This window comes from Topomyia yanbarensis, chromosome 2, assembly GCF_030247195.1.
Source record: "Topomyia yanbarensis strain Yona2022 chromosome 2, ASM3024719v1, whole genome shotgun sequence".
In the NCBI taxonomy this organism is placed as follows: domain Eukaryota; kingdom Metazoa; phylum Arthropoda; class Insecta; order Diptera; family Culicidae; genus Topomyia; species Topomyia yanbarensis.
Window position 1 is genome coordinate 363,539,761 of NC_080671.1, and position 20,313 is coordinate 363,560,073.

At 36.9% G+C, this 20,313-nt stretch overlaps 1 protein-coding gene across 1 annotated transcript; it reads right to left on the reverse strand.

The window, feature by feature from the left end:
* Window positions 1-9,058: 9,058 nt before the first annotated feature.
* On the reverse strand, window positions 9,059-10,431 carry LOC131684429 (vitellogenin-3-like). The gene is made up of 2 exons (XM_058967287.1): window positions 9,431-10,431; window positions 9,059-9,370 (listed from the first exon to the last, which is right to left on the reverse strand). The coding sequence occupies exons 1-2, from the start codon at window positions 10,315-10,317 to the stop codon at window positions 9,112-9,114; spliced, it is 1,146 nt and encodes a 381-aa protein (XP_058823270.1). The 5' UTR covers window positions 10,318-10,431; the 3' UTR covers window positions 9,059-9,111.
* Between the last annotated feature and the right edge of the window lie 9,882 nt (window positions 10,432-20,313).

The window sequence follows — 20,313 nt, forward strand, 5'->3', positions numbered from 1 at the left end:
TCTAAAACTACTTTTCTGCAAGGTTTAATTTTTGTTTTGGAGCAATGTATAGGTTTGTTCCAGTACTACATGTGATCGTTTCGGAGAAAACAGCAGTAGAAAATACACGCTCCTATTTACACCGATGATCGATTCAGTTGAAAACTGTAAAATTCAACTGTATCGATAGTACCAAAGGAAGAACAAGAAGCGACTTCCGGGATAACTTTCTCCCTGTTTGCTCAGTACTTCCAATTGACTCGGTACTGGAACAAAGACAATTTTTACATGAAGTTCCAAATATTTTCATACTTTCGCTACACAGCCTGTTGATTTCGAAAGGAGGTATTTCCGCATTATTCTGCACAAAGAACAGAATGCACGTTAACCGCGCTACCGGATCTCTTGGGAACTTTGATTTTTTTAAAGTGCTTAATTTGCATTAAGCACTTTAAAAAAATCACGAACTTAGCTCACTTTTTCGCCACAACTTTGTATATAACCACTTCATAGAGGTATATTTCAGTCCCTAGGGTGGCTCAGCTTGTTGAACAAAGCCTATGATAAGAGTTAGCATATTATGTACTAGACTACCGCACCAATACCTCAACAGTAACAGTTCCAGGGGGTTCGTTTAGGGCGTATGTTTAAAAACAGGGCATTGCCATCACCAAACAAAATTCACATCAGATTTACAAACCATTTTGTAAGTTTCTATCACAGGGTGTCTACTATAAAGTAGCCTTGCTTTATGGGTATTATTGAAATATCTCATGAAGTATTCAGACTCCCATATGAATCTTTTACACCATCTTTCCAACATGATTCTAAATATTTAGAAAGTAAAAAATGGATCGAGATATAAAAATATTCAATTTGTTTATACTAATTTCCGAACTCTTCAATAAAAAATCCAACTTTAATTTTTATTTCTTTCCATATATTGTAAAGTTTACAAGTTATCATTATGGTTATTACCCGACCAGGAGGAAATAACACAATTATAACTCATGCTGATATTTTGTTACGAAAAATTTCCTATCAAATTTTGTTATAAAGCAGAAACCGTTAGGTGTTAAAATAACAAAAATTCTAACAAAAAATTCTCTACGAATATCACATTTATAACAAACGTTGATAGCAATATAACACGATCATAACAACATGAGATAGCATAATTGACCCCAACATAGCTTGTATTACTTATTGAATAATATCAACGAGTTTAGCGTGCACGTCTAAAAATAGAATACGAGAAAAATAAAGCATACATAAAGGCGGTTTTTGCTTTGGGAGCAAAAAGAAGCTTCATGCAACAAAAGCTTTTATAGCATTGCCAAATGATTGCATACCTGCTGGCTGATTGTTATTGTGAATATATGACACGCAGATTATTATTTGTCGATATTGCCGCTTTGAACCTGGGTATTCTGAGTTTGATGGGGAAGTTTCCTGCATGAACCAACGACGTTGTTTTCGACTGATGTTTAAAGTTAGCATAATATTGCACGCTTCCGTCAAGGGCAAAACGATTATAGATGCAGAAGACGTTTCCAGAACGCACACATTGAACTTTTCCCAAGCCTAAGTGCTCTTTGTTTTCCTGGTGCCATACACTTTGTTTTTATTAAGTTTTACTCACCAATACAGCTGTCTATATGACGATAGACTGAATAGCTTTATAATATCTTTTCAGATTAGGAAAGAGGGGCTATTTTTAGATTCTAAATAGTGCGCTTTGGCGCTTCTCTTGTACGTTAACGTGTTTTACGTGATTTTTAGAAATAATGTCGATGCGACATGGTAACATTGAGCGGATATTTTACGTACATTATTTTACGGAGAATACGAAAAATCTTATTTAGGATTCCGCATAGATTCAAAGCAACAAATGTGTTTTCAGGTTTCAAAATAAATCTCTTTTGGGGATTTGTTATTGGCATTTTTGATATAGGGAAGACTAAACAAACCAGTAAAATTATCTCGCACCCAATAAATTGCTAGAAATGTAAATCTTTCACAGAAGTTATATCTATCAACTGCGAATATAACGGATTTATGAGAAAATTCGAGAAATTGTTGATGTTTGTTCGATGGGACGGATTCTAGAATATTTCATGGTTTTTCTGTTACACATTTTTTTCAAATTTCATTAAATTTGAAGGAGGAAATTAACAATATTTTTGCATTAAAATTTTTTAGATATTTCAAGGATTATCTAAAACGCATTCAAATCACTTGTCAGTTCAACTATTAAATATACTCAAGTAAACTCAAACACTTTTTATGCGGAGGATAAAATAAAAAAGTCGCGATAGTTTAGAAATTTAAAAAACGCATAAACTAGAAAGCCACAAACTGGATAAGGTTTAAGTGTTCATAAAAACCTGCATAAATTGGAGAAATCGCACTGAAAATCTTACCAAGATCCTCAAAATACACTACGAAAATTTTGGAGATCAGTATAATATATCAGATAGTTTTTTGTGACCCGAAAATTCGTTTTCGCAATATGCAGCATAGATTAGAGGAAAATTAATTATATACTCATTAGACTAAGCCATGAAAACTAGTTTTAAAATGCTTTTTGATTTCAATTCGCGTATCTTTATTTCATCTGGACTGCTTGATACTTCCTGCATATTCTTCGAAATAAGTATTATAGGAAAATTATAATCTTTAGAAAAGTTCTTTGATAGCTTCACGATTCCAAAGCTTGTTATGATAATGGCTTTAACATTTAAATCATACGCCTCCTACTCGAAGTTATGTGTCAGACGAGTGTCTCAGAAAATAGGCAATGTCATCTCTTAATCCAACTGTAATCAAGTAAGTCAATCAAACACCTCACTGACAAGTTCTCCGACCAGGAGCGGATCCAGAAAAAAATTTCGGAGGGGGTCCAAAATTCCGACTTTAAAATGTTCATTGTACAATACGTAATATGTAATATCCTCATTTAATTAAAATCAGTTTTGGTAATCGAATCTGGTTTGCAAAGATTTTGAACTTAGAATGAATTTAAAAAAGAAACTTTTTTGAATCCTATGTTGCGTTTCGGCTTCGCCTCATCAGAAACCGACACTAACACATTGTCGGAATAGATTAGCGCCGGCTTGACGCAAATCCCTTAAAACTAAAACACACTATGTGTTTCAATCAAACGACTGATCAAACGTGATGTCCCGTTCAAGCAGAAGTTCTGTTTATGCCGATGAGACACAAGTGAAGCCGAAACTTGTCTTGGCTTAGCAGGCCTATGCGAAAGCACTATGCTATATTTCACTCTAAGGAGGAAAATTTGGTAAAAACCAAAATTTCTCACTAGGGTGAAAATTTGTTGGTAAAAACCAGTCTTTGTACAGGAGGGCACAAATCCTTATTTCATACTATGTTGCGTTTGTGCCCTCCTGTACAAAGACTGGTTTTTACCAACAAATTTTCACCCTAGTGAGAAATTTTGGTTTTTACCAAATTTTCCTCCTTAGAGTGAAATATAGCATAGTGCTTTCGCATAGGCCTGCTAAGCCAAGACAAGTTTCGGCTTCACTTGTGTCTCATCGGCATAAACAGAACTTCTGCTTGAACGGGACATCACGTTTGATCAGTCGTTTGATTGAAACACATAGTGTGTTTTAGTTTTAAGGGATTTGCGTCAAGCCGGCGCTAATCTATTCCGACAATGTGTTAGTGTCGGTTTCTGATGAGGCGAAGCCGAAACGCAACATAGTATGAAATAAGGATTTGTGCCCCCCTGTACAAAGACTGGTTTTTACCAACAAATTTTCACCCTAGTGAGAAATTTTGGTTTTTACCAAATTTTCCTCCTTAGAGTGAAATATAGCATAGAACTTTTTTGAAAATTATCAAGATGTTAAAAATTCCGGACCCCCATGACCCTCCCCCTGGATCCGCCACTGTCTCCGACCAATTGCATCTAAAACTTATCCATACTCAAAACGCGAAATTTTGAAAATTCATATTAAAAAAATCAAAAACTTAGAAAATTCGTTTTAAAAAGTTGAATTACGACGCATAAAAAGAGACCTCAGTGTATAAGCAAATATACTGTCATTTGTGTAACCGTTAGCGTTCAAAGATAATTGTGAAAGAATATATAACTTACTGTAACATCATCGTTGTATGCGTACATTAATATCATATTATTAATCCAATGATAGCACCAGAAAATATAATCTTGATATAAGCTTTCTTGCATTCCTGATCGGTATATCATAAAGATAACACAGAGAGTAATTTATATCAACATGAGATATAAATTTGATAGCTTTCTGTTATGATGTTCTGATCGGGTATGGTATATGTACAATTTATTGAATAATAAGCTTAACAAATAACAATTGACACACTTTTTTGTTAAAGGGTGTGAGAAATTTTTTTCGAAGAAATCGGATATTTATTTTTATGTGGAATGCACCCTTCATAGCAAAAAGCACCAATTTAGTACTTTTCGTTATGTTTGCATTCACGCCGCTCATTTTCCGGTCCAATTTACGTATAGTGGCGTTATAGTTTTCGTACCCCATCAATGTCGTTGCGCCCCATCCAGGTTGTTGCACCCTATCCAAGTCGTTGCGCCCCAGCTTTAAATTGGCGACTAACCAGCAAATATTCTACAACAACAGCGCTGGGTGGGGTGTGACGTGTGAGGAATAGTGAATGATGGTTAGAGCTGTTGTATATTGGGCGATATTTTGATTTCTTACATCCTCATTATGCAACTGGAAACTTTTACGCCATATCCAGTACAACATAAATCTTGCAAAACAAGTCTACTAGAATTTTTGGATTTAAAAATACAGATGAATTATATTAGAAATATATTTTCTTTCTACTAGGGTGATAACATGATTATCTGTGTGTTCATATACCACCTAACATCTACCTCACGACTGAACGCGATGCTTAATCCGACGGATTAAGAGGACATTGGATAAATTTTCATTTATGGTTAAGAGTTTAAGGTTTGATCGGCCTAATCGGGAGTTTTAGGCTGACCAGAGGAAGTGACTCGTCATTTCCAAGAACCAGTGTGATTGACCTAACGATACGTACGATGTATTATTTAAATTGCTTTATGAAGCTAATTGACATGCTCAATCATACCAAACACATGCTATACCCTCATTTTATGACATTTGAATTGAGAATCGAAACTCACTGAGTGTTAAAAATAACGAAATTCAAAATTCGTATTGTTATAGGAAAACCCTACTTCGATAAAAGAAGGCTCTTGGGCTTTATTGTTTTGTTTTGTATGCATTTAGTAACGAAAAACCAATGAAATGACGATGGTAAATCCATTGAATTTTGCTGTTCGCTGAATAGATATGAGAATTTTAGGCCCTGATTGTGATTGTGATTGAAGGTGAAAAGATTAACATCACGTAAATGATTCATGTATAGCTACATTATATACGTATTGTGTACTGATAATAAATAAGAATTACCGTAAACCGGGGTGACTTTGATCATCAGGGTGACTTTGATCACTCGAAACTTTTTTCGTAGATCGCTTCTTAAACCAGAATAGTCTACCAATCATTTTAGTTTGAAATGATTTTTACTCTAAACTTATGAAATACTGGTTTGTTATACTTTTTGAGTATTTTGTTCGGTTTTTGGGTACAAAAACTACAAAAAACCGAAATTTGGCTTTACCTTATTTTTACGAAGCTTCATAAAGTGTCTATTTTTTATAAAACAAATAAATCTCAGATTCGAGCAAGAGTAATAAATTACAAGTGAGATTTTATTTTTCTTTAGAGTGGGATGTACCAAATTTACTTTTAAGAGTTTGTTTATTTTAAATGAGTAAAGCCATGTCAAGTGATCCTCGAATTTTTCGCAAAATCACCGATTTTCATGAGGTATATTTTATTGTATAGGGATTATAGTGAATAGCTTTTGGTATAAATATTTCGTTAAAAATCCTTTTTTTCTTTGAGATATTAACCCTTAAACTTTATTGCATGATAAAATTGTAAATTTTATATCTCAAAAACTACTGAAGGTAATTGAATGAATTTTTGTACACTTATAGAATGATATTAACACTATCTCACAAAAATATATCTATTGTATAATTGAGTAAATAACGGTACTTTGTATCTATTTAAAAATTTCAATTACATTTCTTCTTGTGTTCTTCACGCTAAAAATTTTCATGAAGTATGTCAAATTACGCAGCAATCCTTCACCTTCAATAATCTGTATTGATAATTTTTCATTTTTGTTCCTATCGAAAGTTATGGATGATTTTGTAACGGTGTGTCCCTTCAACGCATGGCCCACTTTGATGCAGCCCGCGAACACTTACATATTGGCAACGCAGCACGTCGCGACGTTCTAATGCGCATCGCGTTGAAAGTGTGCATCGCATGACTAACAGAAGCTATATCTCTCGATTGCTGCAACAGAACAAACTTTTCTATAGGGATTAACGAAGATGAATGTTTTCCGGATATTTTGAGATTATTTTATATTTTTTTGACCAAAGTGCACTACAAAAATCATAGTAGTTTCATAAATACTTTCTTATTATAATTTATCGTTACTCACAATTAAACTGTATCGCAAATAACCGAAACTTAACTTATGTAATGAGTTTATGTTATTGCTATCTTCAAAGACACTTTTGTAAGTCAAAGTACGTCTATGTTTTATTCAAGTTCATTATTTGTCTACAACATTATACAGGAATGTGGAACAACTTATGACAACAACATTTTACTTCACATGTTTTTGTTTACAGAATGATTTTATGTCGTTTTTGCTTGAGGCAGAAACTAACTCAGTTTCAGACCTAACTGCTGTCAAAGCGTTTGTTTGATGCCAGTTTTGAACCTAGGTTTTGCGCCACTGAGGGACCATTCACGAATTACGTAACGCTTTTAGGGGGGATACAACAAGTTGTGACATAGGGGGAGTTAGTTAGATCGTTACGTAACATGTTTTCACCGAAGAAGAAAATTTTTTTTAGGAATTTGTTACATAATAGGAGAGGGGGGAGTGGAGAAATTTGTGACAATTTGTTACATGGGGGAGGCAGAGTCAATTTTGGGCAATTTTTGAGTTACGTAATTTATGAATGGTCACTGAACTGAAAACCGAGTTGGGTTCCAACCTGAAAAATATTTCGGGTTCGCTCACACCACCCCTGTTTTGCGAGAACCCAACTCAGTTCCATTGAAAACGTTTGTTTGAAGCAACTAACCAGGGTTAGTGTCTAGGTTCTCAATCGAAAACGACATTATAAACAACAATGCGAGCAAACATACCGTGCTACCACTAAGACAGAACCAACTAACAAAAAAGTGGTGAAATAAAAAAAAAATCGTGTCCATGCAGGTTCAAACATGTTCACTGCTCAATAACTCGCGAAAAATATAATAACGCTAAAAAGTATGCAAATCACTCGAAAAACATTTACCCTCAATAATCCGTAAAGAAAAGCTTGTCTTTTTACTCTAATATCAGAGATGGCAATTTTGGACATGAGATACGCTTTTCCAAAGCGATGCGCATTAGGACGTGGCGACGTGCGGCGTTGCCAATATGTAAGTGTTCGCGGGCTGCATCAAAGTGGGCCATGCGTTGAAGGAACACACCGTTACAAAATCATCCATAACTTTGGATAGGAACAAAAATGAAAAATTATCAATACAGATTTTTGAAGTTGAAGGATTGCTGCGTAATTTGACATACTTGTTTAAAATTTTTAGCGTGAAGAACACAAGAAAAAATGCAATTGAAATTTTTAAATAGATACAAAGTACCGTTATTTACTCAATTATACAATAGATATATTTTTGTGAGATAGTGTTAATATCATTCTATAAGTGTACAAAAATTCATTCAATTATCTTCAGTAGTTTTTGAGATATAAAATTTACAATTTTATTATACAATAAAGTTTAAGGGTTAATATCTCAAAGAAAACAGGGAGTTTTAACGAAATATTTATACCAAAAGCTATTCACCATAATCCCTATACAATAAAATATACCTCATGAAAATCGGTGATTTTGCGAAAAATTCGAGGATCACTTGACATGGCTTTACTCAAATACAATTTTTTGTGAAACTAGTTGGCAATTATTTCAAATTTTTTTAAGCTAAAACTCGCAACTTTTTTTTATTGTTCAATATTCTAACGTGTTAAAATGGATGAAACATTTTGTACATTGATAAAGCACTGAAATAAAACAATTTTAGCAGTTTTAAAGGTTTTCAGAATCTTTTATACTAGTTGGACACAAATTATACGAATTTTGGTTACTCGAATTTTACAGTACATTGAATACTTTGTATAATACCAATTAACATCTATTTAAAAATGAGTATCTTTCCAGAATTAGTTTAAACAAACATTTGAATGAAAAACATTGACATCAATAACTTAATGTGGGTGAACAAGCAGGTTATCAAAGTCACCCCGGAATACGAAAACGGACATCAACATGAAATTATTTTTGGAAAAATAGCTGTAAGCGGACAATTTTAGGTAAAACCATCCAATCTTGTTCTCCTTACATCAGTACATGGTTTAAAAATATTAAACTTGAAAAAAAATGTGTTACGTCTAAAAATATGCAATGATTACTTCGAAAAGTGATCAATGTCACCCCGGTTTACGGTACCTCATACAATACGGCGTTAAAGTAATCCAAGATCCCCGTAGATATGGATATCACAGCAAATTCGGGGGCAAACAAGCCATTGCTTGGCTTAAGGGAAGGGCGCTAGTTAAAAAATGCAAAATCTTAGTGTGCTTATTTTAAACGTATGTTCACCCAATAAAGACTAAAACAGAATAGTGACTCGGAAGATCGAAAAACAAACAACCGATCGTGCTACAACAGGCGTGACCAAAAAAATTTCACCTCAGAAAATTCTAACGACCTCAGCTGGGTTTTAAATCCAGACCATTGGATTAAGAAGTAGCCACGCTCACCACTCAACAATCGGCGCCGCATTTTTTGTTTTACGTGTAAGAAAATTCGACAGTCTTGAAAGAAAATAATTCACGGATTTTTTAAACAAGAGAGCGGTGTGATTGAAGATTTATTGATCCTATATGGTTTACGTTCATTCCAATATCGCCTGCGTTTAATAAACATCTTTTCTTCCAAAAGGAGCATCCGAATTAACGCGCAAGAAAAAATTTCCTCTGACGTTGTTACTAACAGCGTAACCCATTACAGCTTTTTGTCGTCGACATAGTCCACTGATAAGCGCAGAAAGGCCGTTGCATTTAACCCCAATAAAATTACGTTCATTTCCCGGATAGACACTCTCAGCGTAATATTCCCAAGCACGACTATGCGAACAGATTATGGTATAGCATCCCGGTTGAATTGAATTTAACCTGTGAAGAGTTTTCGGAGTTAGCTAGTAAGAATGTCTGCCTTTGATACGAAAGCCTTACCCGTTAGGATAGAAGTCAATATCGCCAATCGGATCACGTTTCCCCAGAACTCTTACGTTACTGTGAATCACATCCACAAGGTCGGCATCGCCACGACTTAATCCAGACAAACTTTCACCCTCATTGAAGCAAGGATTTGCCGGGTCCAGGCCTGTGATTCGAGGTAGATTAAATCCTTTTAATTCTTGGAATCGCCGTCCTGCAGCTCCGACAATGTGTGCTCCCAAACTATGCCCGATCAAATGAATTGACTCTACTGGCACATATTGTACCAGTTTGGCTAAACCGTCACCAAGAGACTCTCCCAAGTTATTGGTGTTGAACGATGACCACGTGTACAAAGTGTTAAGATGCGAAGCTGTATCGATCACTATGAAGTTTATCGTACCTCTAGTTCGATATGCTTTATAAAGAGCGTCTACTGCCTCGTTAGCATCGTTGATAGTTGTCAACCAACCAGTCACGAGGACTACCGTATTCAGTTGATGTGAAAAGAAGGAACTGTTCCACAATTCTTCGTAATGATCAAGCGAGTATGAATAGTTTCCGCTATCGGTCATTAGTACATAATTCATCCTACTCAAGTCGGGTTCGAATAACGGTTCGGTACCATTCGTTGCCACCGCCGCCGAACAAAATGTGTGTATTCCTGCGGTTATGGCTTCCAGTGGGTAACTCAAAATCGTTTGCTTTCCGAATTCGCTGATTTCTTCGAAGCTGGGTAAAAGGACTGGAACGTTAGAAATCAATCGGGAACCAATTCTAAGCTTTGCTTTCACAACGTCTGATACCGTGCTATAGATGTTGGATACTAACTCGAACGGTTTACAGTCAGTGACTACTGCTGAACATAATACCAAAAGTAACGAAACACTGAGCAATTTCATCTTTTTCGGAGAACTTGAACTTGAATGCTGCTTATTTTTGCAGTGGCGCACATTCTTTATCAGCTTATGTGATTGAAAAACATGCAACTGGCTGGAGCGGTACTATCACTTAGACTACGAATATTCTATTACTGTGCTGAATGTATGATCAGGCAGGTTTGGGGGGCTTGTTCGAACGTTTGGTATGATTAGACGAAACAGTTGCATCCAAGACGAGCATGAATGACGCGGAGTGTTTTTTTGATTTTTTTTGACGTATTCACACATTAGATGTGTGTGAATTAATAACGGTTTCATTTGAGTAGATGTTCGTTAACCTTCCGGCACTCTCGTCGTTGTATTTAGTGTAACACTTTAAGAAACTCTAGTGAAATCTTCTTTCAACACCAGCAGCTGCTCATTCGGAGAGCCATTCACGAGTGCCAGAGGGTTAATTTTTATTTATGGAACAATTTGGCAAATTAAGTTTTAGTACAACTCGCACATTTCTCCATGTTTACCGACTAAACCTAAATCTCTTGTATCTCCGTTTCTTCTTCTTCCCGGGACCATCGTTATGTATTTGTTATCTTCTTTCCTAGAGCCCCTTGGGTCCTCGACTGCGCATGTTCGCTGTGTGAGTGTTTTCTTTTTTGTATTATTATTTTTTAAATTTGTTTTTTTACCGGCGCCAACATCGGAACTTGTGGAGACGTAAACCGATCCAGAGATACCAAACAACCTGATTCGCATTCCTTCACAGCTTGCCTCGAGGGGATTTTTAACCGACGTCAAGCTATCTGTTGGTGTCACTAACTCAGTGTTCGTTTCTCTACTGCGCTTGAGCTCTGACACTGTGTTACTGTCATTAGCTGTCAGCTGTCCTTGAGCTTGTAGACCCCCCTGCGTACATTGAGCCAGGTCGCTATTCGACCCTCGCTGAGTAGCGGGACGACCCCGGAACCGTCGCCAACTTCGGAACCTTTCGAGACGTGAACCGATCCGGAGAACTTGACTTGCATTCCTTTATAGTAACCGTCGTAGGATTTTGCACCGACTTGAAACTACCGGTTCGCGTTGCTAACTTACTGCTCGTTTCTCCGCTTTCGATGAAACGTCGATCGGATTGGTGTGGCTGCCAGTAGCTCCCAACTTTCCTTGAGCCCATTGCCGTTGAGCCAGCTTGCTGGAAAACCCTCGCTGCGAAGCCGGTTCACATACGACCGTAGCTCGCGCTGGAACCCGTCGGGACGTGAACAAATCTGGAGGAGCCAAACGACCTGGCTAGCGTCCCTTCACGGCCACACGCGCACGGTTTATAACCAACTTGACCCACTCGCCCGTATCGTCCATATCTTGCTAGTGGGTGTTGCCAGCTTGATGTTCTATTCGCCACTGTCGCTGAAGTTCCGACAGTATTAGTGTCACTACTCTGCTGATGGCATTCCAAGTGCCCTCGTCTCGACACATATCTGCCACAATATTCTCTACGTTATGCGAAGGCATCTCCCTTCGGGCTGCTGCGAATCTAGGACAGACGACAATCACCTTAATGCACTCCGAACAAAAGGGTGACACCACGTGTCGGAACCGCTATAGGTACTGTTTAAAACAAAAATGACCAGACAGAAACTGCGTCAGATAGAAGATTGCTTCACCATGTCTCCTATTTACCCAGGTCGAGAGAACCGGTATGAGTCTGTGAGTCAACCTTCCTTTTACCGATGAGTCCCAGTTATGCTGCCATTTTGCCATCGAATCATAACTCTTTGTCTGTATAACGTGTTATTACTCGGTAGTTTTCAACCAAATGAATTTTTCTCTGAGAAGAAGTAGCGAATTCTGGTTAAATACCGTTACAATAGATAGTGATCCGGCCCATTACCCAGATAAGATTAACTTTTCTAGGCAATACTCCCACGGTCGGCTGTGTGGAGTTTAAATTGCTTTGTTTAGGAAACATAGCATACTGTCGGTAGCCGGCTGCCCAGAGTTTAAAAAGAACCAAAAACTAAACAAGATCTTTTCTTTTTCGAGTGATCGTGTACTCGAAGACTATCTAAACAACTACATAATAAAATATTCTTTACAGGTCGCATCGCTTGCTTGGAGCGAATCCTAAACCTTAAACCCTTCCAAACCACCAATTCCGCGACACCTATGGAAGAGTCTGATGAATCGTCGTCCTTCCGTTAAGGTTGGACACAGAATGCGCAAAATTCGCAAACGAAAAAAGCAGTTTTTTTCCGCACCGTATATCAGATCTTCATAAAAATCAATCAGCGTATGTAGAATGTTGTTACAGTACTGCTGATTAATTTTTATGGAGATCTGACATACGGTGTGGAAAAAACTGCTTTTTTTTCGTTTGCGAATTTTACGCTTTCTCTGTCCAACCATAAGTAGGTGGAGCATCAACACTTCCCGTCTACCTTATCCTTTATCCTTCCCCGTGAACGATGGAGATGGGGGCGGCCGGCAGTGATGGCTATTATGTGTTGAGGTTTTAATATGATTTGGATTGGTATGAATTCCTACTTACCACTTCCTAAGCAACTCTTATTAGATAATCAGCAGTCATACATGATGAAGTCAGTGTGCAATCCGCCAAAATCATCGTCACAACGCAACGCATTTGGCCATCGAATCAGCTCTCATTGTTTTCCGTATTACCCTGGTCCACCACCGCTAAAGCATTCGTTATCTTCCACTAGGATGTTACCGATAGGGATCATTACAGCGATAACGCAGACTGCCTCTGATGAGATAGCCCTGTACGCGATTGCGACCCGCAAGGCCATCCGCTGTGCCTCCAGTGCCGCTACCCAGACAGAGCTTCCGTTCCTCAGTATTGATGATGATGCAGATGACGCCTCTTGCTACAATTGTGCGGCATAATTCTGGCTAAAGCGTTTTTAGCTTTGGCCGCCTTCTCGCAGGCATAGTGGACGTGAGTGTTGTAGTTCAATCGGTCATCGATCACTACACCCAGCTTTTTTTTTTTTGAAATGCTCCCCGTTAGTGATTTGTGCTCGCTGCAACACATTGCAGTTGCTAACAATAGCACCTCCGTTTTGTGTTGGCTATCTGCAACTTCACTTCTTGCATCCAGTGTCCAATATCTGTCGATCACCTCCATTGCCAACATTTCCTACTCTTTCGGCGGCTCTCCCAGTATCATTATTAAAATGTCGTCCGCGAGCCCGACAATTTCTCCAGGCCTAGCCAGCGTAAGCGCCAGCACGCCGCTATACATCCCGCTCCAAAGCGTTGAACCCAGTGTAGAGCTTAGCGGGACTCCCGCCGTAATTCTAACCGATTTTCGTCCCCTGTTTGTCTTATAGATCACGACCCGATTCGGGAAATAACTCCTTAGAATTCTACACAGGTAATTAGGGACCTTCATTTTGTGCAGTGATTCCGCAATGGTTTCCCAGCTTGCGCTATTGAACGCGTTTTTGATGTCGTTGTCACGGCACAGTATCGATTTCTTCTTTTGCTCTTTTTGCGCGTAATTTGGTTCTCTCGATCACTGTTCGAATGGCGTCTACCGTAGACTTGCCCCCCGGAATCCAAACTGGTGTTTCGACAACCCGCTATCCAATCCATAATTGTTGTCAGCCTGTTAAGGACAATCATCTAAAGGAGTTTCCCGAGCGTATCCAGCAGGCATAATGGTTTATATGACGGGGGAGAGATCTAACCTAGCTTAGGTAGTAGCAGTTACTTCTGTATCTTCCATTTGTCAGGAAAGTAGGCTTCATCTAGAAGTTATTTAAAAACTTTTCTAATCATAACCGGGAGTGTCTGGATTGGCGCTCTCAATGCGATGTTGGGAATTTCATCAGGTTCCGGCGCTTTCTTCGCCTTTAAGCCATTTGCCAATGCAACGAGCTCATCGTTGGAAACTTGTATCACTTCAGCATTGTCCTGCTCTACCTCGCCATACGGTATAGTTGAACTGTGCTCCGGAAAGAGCCCTTCTACGATAGCCTTCAGTCTATCAGGACACGTTTCCAGAGGCGTCATGGGCCCTCTGATCTTCGGCTTTATCTCACGTTTCGAAGCGGCCCTAGGCGAACGGAACAGTGTGGCCAACCCTATGGAATTCTGTCCTTTCCCCGGATACGAATTAACTCGTCGAATCTATGGAATTTTCATAACTTCTTCAGAACTCTACAAAAGCTTGGTAAAAACAATCAGTATTCGATTTTTTCGATCAAATTTCCATCATGTACGCTCAGTAATTGTTGCAATTTTATTGATTCACTTTTCAGAGTAATCCTTAACTCTGACATCAAATAGACAATCATGCATGCTTTGCTCGATTGGATTCTGAAACCAATGCAACCGGAATCGGTTGATGCATTTGAGCAGAATTGGACAAGAATGCCGAATAATATTTCAGCAAGATTTGACTGGTATTCAATCTAGAACATTTAAATTAATGAGTTCATGAAGATATGTGTTGGAGTTCAGAGCAACGCGAATTCAACGAATGTACGATGTGAGATTTCTCTCACGACGACAAATGGGGAATGCTATTGCGACCCTTAATGAGCCAATATTATCATGGTTGCAAACGTTGATAATTTCGTATTTTTACTATGTTTTAATTACTTCAAGGTTCTACTTATCGATTTTGTTGGCAATTTTCTGCAAACTTTAAACTAAGAAAAACGTAAGGAATGAAATTGAAAGACAGATAGGTATTTAGAGTGAATCAGTCATAAACTTAAAATTGCCCAAAATAGCCAACAAAATCGATACAGTAGAGCTTTGTGGCAATTAAAACATAGTAGAGTAGAATGGGGTCAAATAGGAATGGAGGTACAATAGGTATACGGCATTATCTTTGCTATGCTATTGTAGAGGTCACTATTCTTGTGTGAATTAGATACACGGTTATGGGCGAATGACCTAACGGTTAAAACCCAAAATAAACAATACAATACAATAGATACACGGTAGAGAACATCGTTGACGACTTTCATTTCGGCTGTTACCATGGATCAGTTGTATTAGTTAAGGCGTCATTTATGTTTTCGCGTGTTGTTCTACGAGGACGCATTGTCTTTCGTCCTTTGTACAGTACATTTAATCAATGTAAAAAATGTCAAGTGAGTTATTTTTTATGAAAAAAATATTGCTGAACACGAGTTTTGTGTTGGTTTTTTGATATTATTGCTTTTGAAAAAATACGGACATCAATACGAAACATACGCTTGGGGCACGATAGGTCAGCTATTTGGGGGCACTATAGGTCATCTGATCGTCTCACATCCAATCAACCACGTGAGCCGGAATGAACATCTTCAATTCCACACTCTGGCAACGACGAGGACACCGAAGAAGTTATTCGTAAGTACAAAGCCAAACGCAGCTGTCGAATATTTTTTCAACATTTCTTTTCGCTGTGTCATGATTTTTCACATCATTTGCCACTTCTCATTTTCACACCTGAGAGACGTCAATTTTATTTTTAAAAAAATCTGCAGTATTAATACTCTTCAAATAAAAGTTGAACTAGTGATTTTCTAGTCGTGTACATTGTTTAACTTAACTTGGAATATAGTGATCTATCGTACCCCCAGATTTTAAAAACATCGAAAACCTACCTTCGCCTTATTGGATTTAACTTCAAAAAAATTTGGCCAGGCATAAATCCATTATTGCCAAACCTTTGGCCAGATGTATAACCTTTCTAACGAGTACCTGTTTGTCAAAATCAGTGCAAAAATACCATCGTACGAGCTCGCCAAAGAAAACTGACCTACTTGACCCCACTCTAACATATTAACTATTTGGTAAAAAGTAGCCAACAATTCGATTTTTGCTAGCTGAGCTGTGTCATTATTTGTTATCAGCCATCCGTGTGCACGGAACGAAAAAATCAATCACAATAGGATCGGCGCGGCACTAGTTTGGTGTCGATTGAATACATAAACAACAGTTGGATTTTTTATAACTAATTTTTTTCGAATAAAGAGGAATATTCGACGCGATGAACTTTAGACGGTATGTTCGTATTTTTTAACGTCGAATTCCCAGGTGCACTAGTGTCATGCAAAAATATTATTCTTGGCTCAGATAGAATCAAACTACATTTTCTAAAGCATCTATCTGATTCAGCAATTAGTCGTTAATTTAATTTATACAACTAATTTCTGCAGCAGAGCAGAAACGGGACTGGAGACAAGTAAGATTTATTGCTTTTCATAAACCAGGAAAGCCAACTTTCGACCACAATTCGTAACGGCCGATTGCAATGCTATTCTACTATGCCTGGCCAGTTTGGTTAAGATGGATGGCTTGTTATGAAAATTCCATTTGCTTTTTTAAAGGAAAGGGTACGAACGATTGTCGATCAACAAAAATTAAACACTCTAATGAGTGAATGGTTTCGATATTTTTGGTCAGTAAGAGAGCTTACGATCCTGTAGCAATTGTTATCTCGGATAAACTTCACCGTTAATTCTAAACAACTATTCGTATAATGTTATCAACAACGCACAGTACCTTTTCTAATAACGATACGGCAACTTTTTGAAACTGCTACATGCGTGTTCCATAAGGCTCTTGTTTAAATTACTTATTTACCATTTTTACCTAAATGGCATTAATAAATAGCATGCCAACTCATGAACGCCACACACCAAAAAATAATGAAAATTAAACGACATGTAAATTAATACGAATGTAAACATACAAAGCTTGAATCAAAAATTTGATTGAAAATTAAGTTGAATTCGATGCACTCAATGAGAGCACCAGAAAGCACTTCGGTTTTACACTTTCGTTCGTGTAATATTACATGTCAATTATTTTACAGCAATATGGGATTAAAAATACATTCAAGAGCATTGGTTTGCCGTTTAATGAAACTATAATTTCCAATCAACGTGTAAAATTACAATAAATGTATCTGAAAAAAGCACTACACAAGTTGTGTGTATTTGTGGTGGAGCTTAATTTTACATTTATATTCATGCTCCAAATATGTGCATGAAAATAAATTTAAAATTACAAAATATTTTTTTCTGTGCATGCACGGATTATGCCATGGTTACTGTCACAGAGCTACAAATTTTCAAAGAAAACCAATGCAATGCATCTTTAAATATCTTAGCAATCTGGCTGTGAATTCGGGTATCGAGTTCTCCTAGAAAGGAATCTGAAAGAAAGTTGATTTTCAATTAAATGTGGTCCATCTCAAGTTAAGCAGGCTGGTTCGATTCTAAATGCACTTGAAGAGGATACATCATGCATAATTACATTCCAACAAAGGTGTTTACAGTTTTAGTTCTACCGCGTACACTCATATTATTAACGTGAAACTAATACAGTACCGTTTTTTCTGCATTGCCCGAAATCCAGTGCCATTTCTGGGATATCTTTCCTTGCCCGACGAGAGGTTATGAATCTGTTTCTCATTGGAAGTTTTGTGGTCTAAGATTCAGATTACATGCAAATAAATACCAACTAAATGACTGCGAGAAATTGTTCTTTAAGGATTACCTATCAAAGAGTCCACTAGCTTCGGTAACTTTAGCAATATTTTATCAAAAATTCCGTCAATGATCCTGGTTCCGTTTCACATTCCATTCACGGTGTTCCTAAAACCGTTATTAATAAAAAAATGACCATAAATTTGTCATAAGGCATTCGAAAGATACAGTATCCAAGCATCTTCTCAGTGAATTTCAAAATGATCCATCGAGGGATTCGAGAGAAATTGCAATTTGAAGTTTTATGACACGTTTCATAAGGCTACCAGCAAACACCCACGGGTTTGGTCCTATCTCTACAAACAAATTTTTTTTGTCTACTTATTTAGTACATGGCATTCGAAAGATATAGTAATCAAGTATATCTCCTGCAAATTTGAAAATATTTCATTGACAGAATCGAAATTTATAACTGTTTGGATGTGGTATGCGGTCATAGATGGGTTTTCTACCAGACTTCAAGCGTGAATCCATGTTTGTCCATTGACTATTTAGATCGTTTATACGTGTCGCGGTTTTTAAAGGAAAACCTTACCATTTAATTACATAAATATAATGTACAAAAAGTGTTATTTATATGGCGCACTGAAAAAATATGAAAATAGAGTTGTCTACCAAACGTTAAATATAATGTGAAAACTAAAAAAATGAATGAAAGTTGGAATGTTTACTTCAAAAGGCCATATCTCAATGGTTTGTTGACCGATTCTAACTATTTTTTTCATTATTGAACAGGTAAACGTTTCATTGTTAATTTACATTAAGAAGAATATAAAACAGAGTCATCTACATCAATAAATAGGCGATATAGTTGATCTCAACTATATGTATTATCACTATTTAGTAAATATTTTTGTCTTAAAATAGCTGCCTATCCATTTTTATATACTAGTTGATTGCAATTGCTGTATAAACATCTGAATGTCAAATTCTCATGATAAGTTCAATTCGACAATAAAACTGATAAATGATAAATAAAATGTTAGAGATATGAGCAGATGAACTTGTACTAATAACATCCCCTTTGACCAGTTTTAACATCTGTCAACCCAACCAGCGATTGTACAAAATTTCCAACAAAAACCGTATCATAACATAAATTGATCTGAATCAGCAAATACCTTCATATTTTTTGAATTTATGGTTTTATTTTTCCATCATTTGTAGTTTGCGTTCGTTGCATTCAACTAATGTATAGGTCATCGTTTTGAATACAAAGGTATTCACTAAATAGTGAACATATAATTGAGGATAATTATGTTGTCTATTTTTTGAAGTAGGCAATTCTATTTTATATTCTTCTTAATGAAAATTAACGATGAAACGTCTACTAGTTCAATAATGAAAAAATAATTAGAATCGGTCAACAAACCATTGAAATATGGCCTTTTGAAGTAAACATTCCGACTTTTATTCATTTTTTTAATTTACACATTAAATTTAACGTTTGGTAGACAACCCTATTTTCATATTTTTTCAGTGTACCATATAAATAACATCTTTTGTACATATATTTATGTAATTAAATGGTCAGGTTTTCCTTTAAAAACCGCGACACGTATAAACGATCTAAATAGTCAATGGACTAACATGGATTCACGCTTGAAGTCTGGTAGAAAACCCATCTATGACCGCATACCACATCCAAACCGTTATAAATTTCGATTCCGTCAATGAAATATTTTCAAACTTGCAGGAGATATACTTGATTACTATATCTTTCGAATGCCATGTACTAATCAAGTAGACAAAAAAAATTTGTTTGTAGAGATAGGACCAAACCAGTGGGTTTTTGCTGGTAGCCTTATGAAACGTGTCATAAAACTTCAAATTGCAATTTCTCTCGAATCCCTCGATGGATCATTTTGAAATTCACTGAGGAGATGCTTAGATACTGTATCTTTCGAATGCCGTATGACAAATTTATGGTCATTTTTTTGTTAATAACGGTTTTAGGAACACCGTGCATTATCTCTTAGGCATCATCGAAAACATGGCTGGAGAAGTTGAACGCAGGTCATGATTTCAATCGCGTCATATCTATGAGCATTTTCAATCACAATCAGGCATTGTAATTCTCTCTCACTCACGCGAGAAGAGGCTTATCCGATGTCCAACTTTTCCGAGATAAGATGAGTCGCAAAATTCTCCGTCTCCACAAATAGCGTGAGAATAATTTTCCGGATAAAATTTATTTGATTTTTTCCTTCTCACCGGAGAAGGGGATAATATTTTAATTTCGTGAAAATCAATGAAAGCGTCGAAATATACATTTAATTTCAAAGAAAAGAGGCAAAGAAGTACGACAGACTTGTTTTTTTCGTGTTTTGGAATAACGATAGCAAAGCAGCGAGCGCAAAATAGATACAACGATAAACTCATTCGCTCATTCTCCGGCAGTTTTATTTATCCGGAGAATTAACACGCTGTATTTATCCGAAGAAGTTGTGTGAGTGCCAATAACTTTTCGTGTGAAAATGTGAGTTTTTATTGTCGCAATAGCAAATTA

What these genes read in the sequence shown, in the direction of transcription:
- LOC131684429 (XM_058967287.1), bottom strand. Translation starts at nt 10,317, where the DNA reads ATGAAATTGCTCAGTGTTTCGTTACTTTTGGTATTATGTTCAGCAGTA. An exon ending in ATTGACTTCTATCCTAACGG is followed by an intron (nt 9,371 to 9,430) that starts GTAAGGCTTTCG and finishes AACTCTTCACAG; the next exon opens with GTTAAATTCAATTCAACCGG.